The sequence below is a fragment of the Lissotriton helveticus genome, chromosome 5_1 (assembly GCF_964261635.1).
Source record: "Lissotriton helveticus chromosome 5_1, aLisHel1.1, whole genome shotgun sequence".
NCBI classification, from domain to species: Eukaryota; Metazoa; Chordata; class Amphibia; order Caudata; family Salamandridae; genus Lissotriton; species Lissotriton helveticus.
The window spans coordinates 2,118,741,241-2,118,754,956 of NC_136065.1; the positions used below are offsets into that span (position 1 = coordinate 2,118,741,241).

General features: G+C 48.0%; 1 protein-coding gene across 3 annotated transcripts in view; it reads left to right on the forward strand.

Annotated features, from left to right (window-relative positions):
- Positions 1-13,716, forward strand: part of RAPGEF1 (Rap guanine nucleotide exchange factor 1) — a 669,494-nt gene that overhangs the window by 327,205 nt on the left and 328,573 nt on the right. For all 3 annotated transcript variants that reach the window (XM_078646181.1, XM_078646179.1, XM_078646180.1), the window contains exon 8: positions 1,555-1,738. In XM_078646181.1, coding sequence (XP_078502307.1) covers positions 1,555-1,738 — 184 coding nt within the window. The remainder of the gene's footprint in view (positions 1-1,554; positions 1,739-13,716) is intronic.

Sequence of the window (13,716 nt, forward strand, 5' to 3'; positions counted from 1 at the left end):
CCGATGACACACAACTCTATCTAAAGTTACAATCCCCGGAAGATATCAAACATCTGAATTCCACGCTTATTAACACCCAATCTTGGCTGGCCGATAATCACCTCAAACTGAATGCTCTGAAAACTGAGTTCCTACTCATCTCACCCCCGGCGAAAATCTCCACCACCCAAACCTGGCTCAACAACCTAACAGCACTCAATGTCCAACCTACCATCGTGGACTCGGCGAAATCCCTAGGCATCACACTCGACGCCAAGCTCAACATGCAGCAGCACGTCAGCAAAGCCACAAAAGCAGCTAATTTCCAAATTAACACGCTGAGGAAAATTAAACCCTTCCTCCCGGCCAAAGACTTCCAAACTGCTGTACAAGCTTTAGTCATTCCTCGAATAGACTACGGAATTGCGGCCCTCAGCGGTCTCCCGCTATCCACAACAGCACCCTTAAGAGCCTCCCTGAACGCTGCCGCGAGACTCATTACTGGCTCTAGAAAGCATTCGCACATATCCCCAGACTTAAAGTCTCTAAAATGGCTGCCTTTTGAAGCCAGAATACATCTAAAAATTGCAGTTATGACACGCGGCCGTGCACCACAAGGCACCCAACTACCTCGCTCAAAAGCTGTCTATATCAGGAGGTTCGAGATCCAATAGGAGTACAAAAAATCTACTCCTGAAACCTCGTAGATTCCGGAAAGCGAAAACCTACAAGCACTCCTTCTCAGGAATGGCACCCAGGGTCTGGAATGCGCTCTCTCCTGAAACCAGGCTGATCTCCTCCACTGCACTCTTCAAGAAAGAGGTGAAAACCATCCTTCTGGCCAAGATCTCCTGATCGTTATAGATGTTGGTTCAGAGACTCTGCATTGCTTTGTATCACTGCTCACCCTATCCCTTGGCACTATACTCTACTTGTTGGGGGCACTACTACGCTACTCTCTTACTACCGACCAAGATATGATACACGTTGGTTTACTGATCCACCTGAACACCTCTGTAGTGGGATCAATGACTTGTGCTGTCCTATATTACTTCCTTACCTGATTGTATACGGATCGGTTTTATGTATGTTTTTTATTATCCATGTTATTACCATGTTATTGACTTTTATACTGTTCCCATTATCTCTGTTGACTCCTACTGCCCCTACCCTGTCTTTGTGAAGCGCTCTGATATCTGTAAGGATCCTGTTCGCGCTATATAAAACTTTGAATAAATAAATAAATAAATAAATAAATGTGGTTTTGTGATTTAAAGTTTTTGCAAGTCCTTATACGTTTTTAAAGTGTTTTTGTTCTGAAACGCATAGCTAATTTGGGTCACTTTCTCATAGGTGAATGGATTCAAGTTAAGTTTTGTTGAATAAAAAGAGTGATATAAAAACACTTGAGATTAGATTTTATCCATGAACTTAACTGCTTTCTGAAATTGCATGTTCGAGCGCATTCTGTGTATGCACAGCTCAGTGCAGCCATTCCGTCATCTGCACTTCCAGTAACATGGAGTCTATTCTGCTTCCTTTTTTCTCACTGACTTCATGCTCTTCTTGTCCCAGGATTTTGACGTGGACTGCTACACACCACGACGGCTCTCGGGGGGAAGCCACTCGTATGGGGGAGAGTCCCCCCGACTGTCCCCCTGCAGCAGCATAGGCAAACTCAGCAAATCCGACGAGCAGCTGTCCTCGCTGGACCGAGACAGCGGGCAGTGCTCTCGCAACACAAGCTGTGAGACCCTCGGTGAGTACCCGGCCAGGGGCTGCCCGCCCCAATCTGTGTCCCTTGTCATCCCTGGAGGCCCAGCCTCTTGATGCCGCCTATCTTCAGCAAATGAACGTTTCATGTCTGCCTGCATAGTGGATTGGCGCTCCCCTGTGCCTGGTGTCTCAGCTCAGCGGATGGGCGCTCCCCTGTGCCTGGTGTCTCAGCTCAGCGGATTGGCGCTCCCCTGTGCCTGCTGTCTCAGCTCAGCGGATTGGCGCTCCCCTGTGCCTGGTGTCTCAGCTCAGCGGATGGGCGCTCCCCTGTGCCTGGTGTCTCAGCTCAGCGGATTGGCGCTCCCCTGTGCCTGGTGTCTCAGCTCAGTGGATGGGCGCTTCCCTGTGCCTGGTGTCTCAGCTCAGTGGATGGCCGCTCCCCTGTGCCTGGTGTCTCAGCTCAGCGGATTGGCGCTCCCCTGTGCCTGGTGTCTCAGCTCAGCGGATTGGCGCTCCCCTGTGCCTGCTGTCTCAGCTCAGCGGATTGGCGCTCCCCTGTGCCTGGTGTCTCAGCTCAGCGGATGGGCGCTCCCCTGTGCCTCGTGTCTCAGCTCAGCGGATTGGCGCTCCCCTGTGCCTGGTGTCTCAGCTCAGTGGATGGGCGCTTCCCTGTGCCTGGTGTCTCAGCTCAGTGGATGGCCGCTCCCCTATGCCTGCTGTCTCAGCTCAGTGGATGGGCGCTTCCCTGTGCCTGCTGTCTCAGCTTGGTTCTGGTTTCACTCCTCTTCCCTCTTGCTTCATTTGCTGCCACCCTTCTTCATGGCTTCGCCAGTGTGGTGGCTCAAGGAATGTTCCATTGCAAGTTTTAAATCAGGGAGAGATACGGAGGGAAATGAAGACGCACATAGTATGCTATACCTTTAAGAAGGTCCTTCGTGTTGTGTCTTCAGAGAAGGAAGCTGTTGCTTTATGTACAGACTTGCAGAATAGTCTCAATGTTTTATTATGTTCTAATGTAATGATGGTTATCAGATTCTTGTTTAGCTGGGATACTATAATAGCACAGTGAAGGCCTAGCCTATGCTGCTCACGCTGTATACTGTTTGTGTGTACCAGCTACCTTCCCATTGTAGTGAGATTCTACCATAGCACAGTGAAGGCCTATACTGCTCACACTGTATTCTGTTTGTGTGTACCAGCTCCTCTCCCTTTGTTGTGAGAAACTACCATAGCACAGTGAAGGCCTATACTGCTCACACTGTATACTGTTTGTGTGTACCAGCTCCTCTCCCTTTGTAGTGAGTGGCAGAATAATTTCAATAGCCATACATAAGTCCGCCTGTGAGCAACCACTGTGCTGGAGCAGTACACTATTCACTACAGGGAGATAATGGCTAGTCTGACGTGTGGATGCTTATTGCAATTATTCTGCTACTCCGTGAATTGTCACCCGACTGCTTTATCTGTGCACAATATTGTCTCACCACAGTGAATGCGCTCACACTGCCTTATCTATGTGCGCTGTAATAGACGAACATAGCACAACGTGCGCTCTCCAGCCTTATTACTGTGTGTTGCTGGATGCTTTCCTGGCGCAACGAGGACTCGCAGGTTATTTGTGTCAGTCATGGCTATTTCTCCCATTTTGGACTGAATGTTCAGACTCCCAACATTTGTGGCCATTATAGGACACCGTCCGAGCACAGAGAATGCTCTCAATCTTACTTACAAATATGTGTTGTAAGATGTTATCAGGGCAAAGTGAGCTCTCATAGGCTCCCTTATTTGTCATGGATTTGAGCTTTTACCCCATAACATCGATTATGCGCACAGACTTCCTTATCAGTGACTGTTATCACTATCCTGATAGAGCACGTTGAATGCACACTGGCTAACTGTGATGTGTGGAGATTGTAGGATACGCTCATTACGCAGTGAATGCTCACTGGCTGTCTCATTACTAGCTGTTGAACTAGGTGCATTGAAGGCTCGCTTAGCGATTTGTTTGTGTACTGTTGTAGGAGACTATTGTAGCACAGTGAATGCTTTCCGACTGGCCTGTGTGTGTGGTGTTGTAGGATACTGTCATGGTGCATTGATAACACATCCCTAGAACCTCAGCCTATGGTCAGGGTGCCTTTGCAGTAGGCGGTAGGGATGTATGTGGCCAGGGTTTGTTCACCGTAGGCGGTAGGGATATCTGTTGCTGGGGTGTTTTTGTGGTAGGGATGTATTTGCAGTGCGGTTGTTTGTGGACATGATGTTTTTTTGGTAGTGATGTCTGTGGCCAGGTGTGTTTACAGGAGGTGTGTTTGGCGTAGGGATGTCTATCGCTGGTGTGTGTTTATAGCATGCAGTAGGGACATCTGTGGCTTGGGTAGGTTTGAAGCAGACGATAGGGATGCCTATGGTCGGGGAGTGTTTGCAGCAGGCGGGAGGGATGTCTGTGGCTGTATTGTGTTTCCAACAGGCGGCAGGGATGTCGGTGGCCGGGGAGTGTGTGCAGCAGGCAGTAGGGATGTCTGTGGCCGGGGTATGTTTGTAGTAGGTGGTAGGGATTTCTGTGACTGATGAGTTTCCAGCAGGCAGTAGGGATGTCTGTAGCTTGTGTGTGTTTGCTGTATGGACATCTGTAGCTCTGTGTGTTTGCAGTAGGCGATAGGGATGCCTGTGCCCAAGTTGTTTTCAGTAGGTGGTACGGATGTCTGTGGCTGGGGTGTTTTTGCAGTAGGCGGAAGGGATGTCTGTGGTTCGGCTGTTTTCTGTAGGGACATCTGTAGCTCTGTGTGTTTGTAGTAGGCGGTAGGGATGTCTGTGACTGTGGTGCATTTGCCGTAAGCGGTAAGGATGTCTGTGGCTGTGGAATGTTTGAAGTAGGCAGTAAAGATATCTGATGGCGGAGGGTTTGCTGTAGGCATGTAGGTGGCCGGTTTGTGTTTGCAGCAGGTATGTTTGTGGCTGGGCTGTGTTTGTAGTAAGTGGTAGGGATGTCTGTGGCCGGGTTGTGTTTGCAGTAGGCGATAGGGATGTCTGTGGCAGGATGTGGTTGCGGTAGGCAGTAGGCATGCCTGTGGCCGGGTTGTTTGTGGTGTGTGTTAGGGATATCTGTGGCAGGGGTGTTTGTAGTAGGCAGTAAGGATGTCTGTGGCCGGGTTGTGTTTCTAGCAGGCTGGAGGGATGTTTGTGGCCGGGTTGTTTGCGGGAGACATTTTTGTAGCCAGGTTGTTTGCGCTAGGCGGTAGAGAGGTCTGTGGCCAGTGTATGTTTCTAGCATGTGGTAAGCATGTCTGTGGCTGGAGAGTGTTTGTAGTAGGTGGTATGGATGTTTGTGGCCAGGGTGTGTTTGTAGTAGGCAGTAGGGATGTCTGTGGCTGGGTGTGTTTGTGGTAGGTGGTAGGGATGTCGGGGGCCTGGGTGTGTTTGTAGTAGGCGGTAGGGATGTTGGTGGCCGGGGTGTGTTTGTTGTAGGCGGTAGGGATGTCTGTGGCCGGGTTTGTTTGAAGTAGGTGGTAGGCATGTCTGTGGCCAGGGTGTGTTTCTAGCAGGTGGCAAGGATATCTGTGGCCGGGTTGTGTTTGCGGTAGGTGGTAGGTGATGTCTGTGGCTGGGGTGTGTGTTCAGCAGGCAGTAAGGATGTCTGTGGCAGGGGAGTGTTTGCAGTAGGCGGTAAAAGATGTTAGTGGTCGGGTTGTGTTTGTAGTAGGTGGTAAGGATATGTGTGGACGGCTTGTATATGCAGCAGTTGGTAGTGATGTTTGTGGATGGGTTGTGTTACCAGGAGGCGGTAGGGATGTTTTTGGCCAGGGTATATTTGCAGTTGGTGAAAGGTATGTCCCGGGCCGGGTTGTGTTCGCGATAGGCAGTAGGGATATTTGTGGCCGGGTTGTGTTTGCAGTAGGTGGTAAGGATGTCTGTGGCTGGGGTGTGTTTGCAGTAGGCGATGGTGCAGGTGGTGCTTTAAGGGGGCATCTGAGGGACTGCAAATTGTTTTAACGGTTGCCACAGCTGATTACCAGATTTTTAACTTTATTGCCTGAATTTTCTCTTGTATCTCAGTTGTGAGGGCTTGAGTGCTGTGCATTTTTCGTTTCTTGGTCGCGAGCACCATCTTTCCATCGCTCGGTGGGGCCACAAGTAGAAGGCATTTTGTGGGGTGAGCAGTCTAGTTGTTGGTCTGCTTCCCGGCATCTTCTTAATGCAATCCGCAATGCAGACGTACAGCAGGCGCGCCAAAGGGAAGCCCGTCTGCGACCGGATCGCGGCCAGCGCCAGCCATGCTGCTCAAATTGCAAGTGGTAAGGCTACTAAAGGTGTCGCAGGGATTCTGCTCCTACACAGAACTGTGCATAGAGACTTGGAACCTCAGTGAATTAGGGTGTGCCAAAACTCACCTCAGTATCCAAAATCCCCTACCAGACTAGCAATCAGTGTCTCATTGGTTCTTACAAACTCCCAATGTTTAGACAACCCAGAACATGGACTTAGAACACCTCAGGTAACGTGGAACACATGAACACTCTTTCGTTATGCTACCACACCAATCCAAAACGAGGAGTAAATGAAGACAGGTGCAAGTTTGAAATGTTTATTTCTAATGCAGTGTTCTCAAGCGCAGTATCTTGGCTAATACAAGCAAACATAGTCCATAAAATACAAAGGGAGAAAGCATGTTAAAATGCTAAAGGGAGAAAGGCTAAATGGCACCCAAGTCTTACCCTCCCTTGCTAGTATATTATATTATATCTAAGAAGGTCTCTTTGGGTTTTTAGAAGGGCGGCCCCCATACCTCTAATCCTAGTGGAAAGGGATCACATCATCTTCCACCAGCTCGCTGCATGTGAAATTCATCAAGTGTGTGTGCATGCTCTGCGTTGTGCATTCTTAAAACGCGCCTAAAGCCAGAGTTGGCCGGAGCTGCCTATATATGTCTAGAACGTGCGAAGATCAGACCTCACAACAATCACTGTGTTGAAATAACCTTGAAGGCCTCGGCACTCACTGTTCAGACATAGCTTACCAAGCAAAGCTGATACAATAGCAAAACATATTATTCTTGTGTGAAGCAAAATATTCTACTAGGCTCAAAGCTCTAATAACAATATGTGCCGTGTGCAAAAAGCAGCAGAAAGGTAAAATGGCGTTTAAACTTCTTAATAAGCTCATGCTAACTTAACAAAGTGTGCAGGCAAAGCATATCTATATGACAAAGGTTTTAGAGATTCTCTTATGGCCTTCAAAGGTGACTCGTGCTCAAGTAACCCCTGCGAAGACCTAGGGGCAGGATGCACTGAGTACCACTGTAAGGCCTGTAATTTAAAATTCAATGCGCTTTGAGTCGGATGGGGAAAAGGTAGTGACCATTGATTCCCCTGAGGTAAAATGTAATAACATTAGAGCAACCCCCCCACCGGTTTTCAAACTGTGTTTACAACCAGGGTGGAGATAGGGTGGGGGAGGCGGACCATTTTAATAAATCCTCCTTTAAGTAACCATATTGAAAACTCCTTCTAAATCCAGCGTACTCCGCTTTTAGCCCAACCTCTGTAGCGCCGGGACGCCCCTGGGTAGCCATTGCGCTTTATGAATTATCTTTTCATTTCATTTCATTCATTTCATTTCATTATTATGAAAGATACTTGGGCGGTGTCTATCTCCAAGTTGGGCCAACTAGGCAGTATTAAGGGTCTAAAATTCTGTATCAATATCTCACCGCTAGTCACCTATGCCAGGCGGCTGCTCTGTAGGCCACCAGACTGCCTGTATGGCCATACGCCAGAATTGTGTGATGTCATTGCCCAGTTGACCCTTCACTATACCAATTTTACAGTCTTGGGAGATTTGAACTTACATGTAGATGATTCTCGCTGCCCCCCGGCTTCCCATTTAATACCGACACTAAAAGGTTTAAGTATCAGTTTGTTACCTCACCTACCCATAGAGCTGGCCATATGCTAGACTTAATCTTCAGGAGCATTCAAGATCTGAGAGCGGAGGATCCTCCTCGCATGCTATGGATGGACCACTTCCTTGTCCCTTTCAGTTTGAGGCTAAGCTACATATAAGAGAAAAACTAACAGAAGTAAAGAGGAACTGGAGAAAGGTCACTAAAGATACTCTGGGGCCAGCCTTGCAAACAGCAGTGCCACAGCTGTCAGGAAATCCTGACTGTGCTTCTTCCAGTTTTAACTCCTGGATCACAACTGCTTTAAATATAGTGCTAAAGACAGAAAGACAGTGGAGCCTTCTTGATGTCAGCACCTAACCCGAAATAACTTTAATCGTAAGTGACCCCTTATATCAGCAAAGGGAAATGTGTGCACACTGATTGGCACCCACCATCACAGTGCTAGGTCGAAAGGATTGTGTGGTGCACCTGTGCTTTTGTGTATGCTTAAATATAGTCTCACATTTAAGGTCAGTTACTACTCCCAGAGCCTCACCTTCGGCCCATGCTTCTCAGCTGAACTTAGTGGAAAAGAGCAGCTGCAAGAGGTTAGAGCGCTGCTGGAGAAAGTCCTACAAGCCTGCAGTACTTTTAAGGAGGTCTTGAAGAAATTCCACAAACTGTTATGGTTTAAGAGGAGGGAACATTTCATTAGACACATAGAGAGTTCTGAGAACTCCACTAAGGACATTTTTATTTAAGATTGTAACATCTTTTACCAAACCAGCAGTGATGGATATCATCTGTCCCCCCATACCCTGTGCACAAGCCTGTCCCATTTCTTTTGAATACAAAAATTGTAGTCCTCGTTTTTGGTTGTGACAGGAACCGCTGCCAATAATCATCATCTAGCCCGTTCCTACACCCTTACTACTTCCTTGGAATTTCTTCCAATAACAGCTGAGGAGTCACAGCTGAACTTCTGAAATGCAAGTCTGGCTTGCCTGGGGACCCTGGCCCTTCTCCGTTTATTAGATCCAAGCCCCCTAGGCTAAATCCTGTATTAAACCAAATCTGGAACTCCTTGCTTAAAACTAGCAATTTTCCGTCTATTTGGAAACCGGCTTTTTTATTACCATTGCCGAGGAAACCTAATGCTGAAGTGCTCAGCAATTTTTGACCTATCTCCCTGCTGCCTGCACCTGCAAAAATCTTGGAAAAATTGGCTCAGCAACAACTGGCCGACTTTGTGGAAGCTAATGGCCTCCTACAGGACTCCCAAGGCTTTCGGTCTGGTTGGAGCATTGAGACAGCTTTGGTAGAAGTGGCCGATTCAGTGAGAGGAATTGTTAATGGTGGCGCATCTGCCATTGTAGTTCTCCTGGACATTTCAGCATTGTTCGATACGGTCTCACATTCAATCTTGCTGGAAAGATTAAGACATCTTGGTTTTAGGACCGAATCCAGGCGAGTGCCATCCCCTATCTTGAATACTGCTCCCAACTGGTTTTTCATCGTCCTTTCTCTTCCTCATTAAAAACACTATTGTGTGGAATGCCTCAGGGCTCCTCCTTGAGCCAGGTGCTTTTTTAATATCTACCTCGCGCCTTTGGCTTCTCTTACTGCCATATGGGGGTTGAAGGTGGTGTCCTATGCAGATGACACTCGGCTGGTGTTCTCCTTTAAAGTAAAATCTGCTGCAGCCTTCCTTAAATTCAAGGAGTGCCTGAAAGACATCTCAATCTGGATGAACGGAAATTGTCTGAAATTAAATGCAGATCAGACGAAGGTCTTATTTTTTAGTCAATCACATCCCAACTACCCCTCCCTCCCACACTCGTGCCGCTGGTGGCCTGTAGAGTTGGACTGCCACGTACTCAGCAAGAAATCTTGGAATCAGGTGGGAAACCGCTCTCTCTTTTACGGCGCAAGTCTGGCACATCTCGTCAACATGCTGTGGGAAATTGAAAACTATGAGGAAATTCCTGTCAGGAAATTCCTATGATTTCTGCCGGAGGAAAGCGTTGGTGACCTTCCAGCTGCATTATGCCAACAGCCTTTACCTGGGGTTGCCTGCCTTCCCGATTCTCAGACTGCAGATGGTCCAGAATACGGCAGCAAGGTTAATCTGTCGGGTACCCTTCCGTCATCATATCTCCCCACACCTGAGACAGCTACACTTGCACCTGGTGGCCAAGAGGATAGAGTTTAAAGCGCTGACCTTTGCCTTTTGAGCCACAAGTGGCAGGAGCCCAGGGTACCTTAGGCAGAGGTTAATCCCATATCGGCAGGAGCGGACCTGGAGATCCAATCACCTGTGGCGACTCTGCATCCCACGATGTGCCAAGACTCGACAAGGTGGCAGGTCCTTCTCAGTAAGGGCCAATAAACTGCAGAACGCATTCGTCAAGCCACTTGCGCCAGATAGAAACCGAACATGTGGTTAGGAATCCCTTAAAAACTTGGCTGTTTAGGCGCAGGGGTAATTCTATCGGCTGGTCTTTCTCTTTAGCCTGCTCTTAGCGCCGGTACATCTCTGTTGAGGTAGCTGCACACTCTACAGATGATGATTGATTGCTGGCAATAGGGATGTTTGTGGCTCAGGTGTGTTTGAAGTATGATTTAGGGATGTCTGTGGCCTTGGTGTGTAGGAGGCAGTAAGGAAGCCTATGGCCATGGTGTTTGCAGTAGGCGGTAGGGATGTCTGTGTGTTTGCGTTCGAGATCTCCGTGGCAGTGTGTTTTTACGGTAGATGGGTCTGTGGCCAGGGTGTGATTGTAGTAGGCGGAAGGGATGTCTGTGGCTGGGGTGTGTTTGTAGTAGGCGGTAAGCATGGCTGTGGCCAGGGTGCATTTGTAGTAGGCGGTAAGGATGAAGTTGAAAATAAAATATTTATTAAGCGCACGATTACCAGGCGGTTCCTTGGCGCTAGGGCAGAGAAGGGCACTAGAGTGGGAAAGCTTGTGAGAAAAGTAGAGTCTTCAGTGCTTTGCGGAACACAGGATAGGAGACAGAAGACCTAATGGTGAAGGGGAGGGCGTTCCAAAAGGTAGGGGCAAGGACAGAGAACTTCACGCCCCCGGATTTTTTCTTCCTAAAGCGAGGAACAGAGAGAAGAGACTGGTTAGAGGATCGCAGCTCTCTACTAGGAGTGTAGGCTTCAATTTCGGAATAGATGAAAGCCGGAGCTGGTCCGGCGCGAGCCTGGAAGGTCGTACATCCCATCTTGAAGAGGGCGCGTTCCCGGATGGGGAGCCAGTGCAAGGCTTTGAGTAGGGGAGTGACGTGATGGGATTTAGAACGACCATAAATAAGACAAGCAGCTTGGTTTTGGACCAATTGAAGGCGACGCAGGTCATAAGCAGGAACCCCATTGTACAAGATGTTGCCATAGTCCAGGCGTGACAGGACCATGGCCAAAAGGATCAATTTAAGTGCAGAGAAAGAGAAAAACCGGGATATCTTACAGATATTACGAAGCGTCAGAAAACAAGATGAGACCACTGAACTAATCTGGGAGTGGAGGGTAAGGTGTTTATTAAGTGTTATCCCTAGTGTCTTAACTGTAGGAGAAGGTGAAGGAGGGGTACCCAAGGAAAGGGGCCAAAACAATGGGGACCAGGGACTGGAGCCGCCACCTGTAAGTACCAGTTCGGTTTTATCTGGGTTTAACTTAAGGTGGTTGCAGTTCATCCAGTCCCTGATGAAAATCATAACCGATTGGAAATTGTGAATGGACTCCGGGGAGGGAGACAGATTAAAAATAAGCTGGAGGTCATCGGCATCGTTGAATACCATGACCTCCATCTGCTGTAAAGCAAAAATGAGAGGGAAGATGTATAAATTAAAAATAAGAGGGGAAAGGGAAGAGCGCTGGGGAACTCCACATTGAACATTGCGTGAGGGTGCGGAAAAGTCGGCCAGATGGACGGCCTGCGTTCGATCCCTCAAAAAGGAGGTAAGCCAAGCCAGGGCAGGTCCCCTGATGCCGGCCGTCTCGACACGGGTGAGAAGAATGGAATGATCAACCGTGTCAAAGGCGGCGGACAAATCAAGAAGGACCAGTGCCTGGGGCGAGTTAATATCCATCCCCTCTCTGAGCTTGTCCATAACCGAGAGGACCACCTTTTCGGTGGAGTGGGATGGACTGAAGCCTGCCTGACATGGGGCTAAGCTACTGCTGCCCTCCACAAATGCGCCAAAAACTTTGGTGACGTGACATTCCAGGACTTTTCCCAAGAACGGAAGAAGGGATATGGGATGATAGTTGGGAAGGGGGGGGGATCGGCGCCAGGCTTCTTTAGGATAGGAATTATGGTTGCTGACTTATGACGATCTGGAACAATGCTCTGTGCCAGAGAGTCATTGATAAAGGTAAGAGGGGGCAGTGGGCAAGCCAGAAAGATCTCCCTCAGGACATATGCAGGGCAGAAGTCAGAGGGGGATCCTGACTTGACCCTGGCATTCAGAGACAGAAAAGTTTCCCTGGTCAGGGGGGGTATTTGATCCAAATGAAACAGGTTGAACGGTGGTTGGGGATCGATAGAGGAAGGAGAAGGCAGTGGAATATTAGACTTGATAGCAGCGATTTTCTCAATCAAGTAATCATTGAGAGAATCGCAGAGAGATTGGGAAGGGGGAGGTTTAAGGGTGACCCTATCTGAGGAGGCTAACTCAAGGACAGTGGTAAAGATTTCCCTAGGTTGGTTTTCGGCCGAAAGAATTTTTGAGGAGAAGTAGTCGGTCTTATCAAGGAGTATGGCTTTTTTATATTCATTTGGAGATGGAAGTGTACTGCAATTTTAACACAGGGCAGTAGGTGTTTCAGAATTGTTCAGAGTTTTGCTTTGATCGTATTTGTTCTGAAATTGTCTGCAGGTGACTTCTTGAGCGCTTTATATTGCGAAACAATTTGAGGCGCTAGAGTTTCCATTTCAGAACTGAAATTTCCTTTGATGTAAAGTGCTTGACGTGGCCTGCGATCTTGGGTTCTATGAAGGACTGTGTTTTGGGTGTTACGGTAGAGTGCCTGGTTTCTGTGAAGAACTGTGTTTGGGTGTTAACGTAGAGTGCCTGGTTTCTGTGAAGGACTGCGTTTTTGGTGTTACCATGGAGTGCCTGGTTTCTGTGAAGGACTGTGTTTTTGTTGTTACCGTAGAGTGCCTGGTTTCTGTGAAGGACTGTGTTTTTGGTGTTACCATGGAGTGCCCATTTTCTGTGAAGGTCTGTGTTTTTGGTGTTACCGTACAGTGCCTGGTTTCTGTGAAGGACTGATTTTGGTGTTACGGTAGAGTACCTGGTTTCTGTGAAGGACTGTGTTTTTGGTGTTACCATAGAGTGCTTGGTTTCTAGGAAGGACTGTGTTTTTGGTGTTACCATGGAGTTCCTAGTTTCTGTGAAGGACTGTGTTTTTGTTGTTACAGTGGAGTGCCTGGTTTCTGTGAAGGACTGTTTTTGGTGTTAAGGTAGAGTGCCTGGTTTCTGTGAAGGACTGTGTTTTTGGTGTTACCATGGAGTGCTTGGTTTCTGTGAAGGACTGTGTTTTTGGTGTTATCGTAGAGTGTGGTTTCTTTGAAGGACTGTGTTTTTGGTGTTACCGTAGAGTGCCTCGTTTCTGTGAAGGACTGTTTTTGGTGTATGGTAGAGTGCCTGGTTTCAGTGGAGGACTGTGTTTTTGGTGTTACCGTAGAGTGCCTGGTTTCTGTTTAGGTCTGTGTTTTTGGTGTTACCATGGAGTGCTTGGTTTCTGTGAAAGACTGTGTTTTTGGTGTTAGCATGGAGTGCTTGGTTTCTGTGAAGGACTGTGTTTTTGGTGTTATGGTAGAGTGCCTGGTTTTTGTGAAGGATTCCGTTTTTGGTGTTACGGTAGAGTGCTTGGTTTCTGTGAAGGACTGTGTTTTTGGTGTTACCATGGAGTGCCTGGTTTCTGTTTAGGACTGTGTTTTTGGTGTTACCATGGAGTGCTTGGTTTCTGTGAAGGACTGTGTTTTTGGTGTTACCGTGTAGTGCCTGGTTTCTGTGAAGGATTCCGTTTTTGGTGTTACGGTAGAGTGCTTGGTTTCTGTGAAGGACTGTGTTAATGGTGTTGCGGTAGAGTGTCTGGTTTCTGTGAAGGACTGTGTGTTTGGTGTTACGGT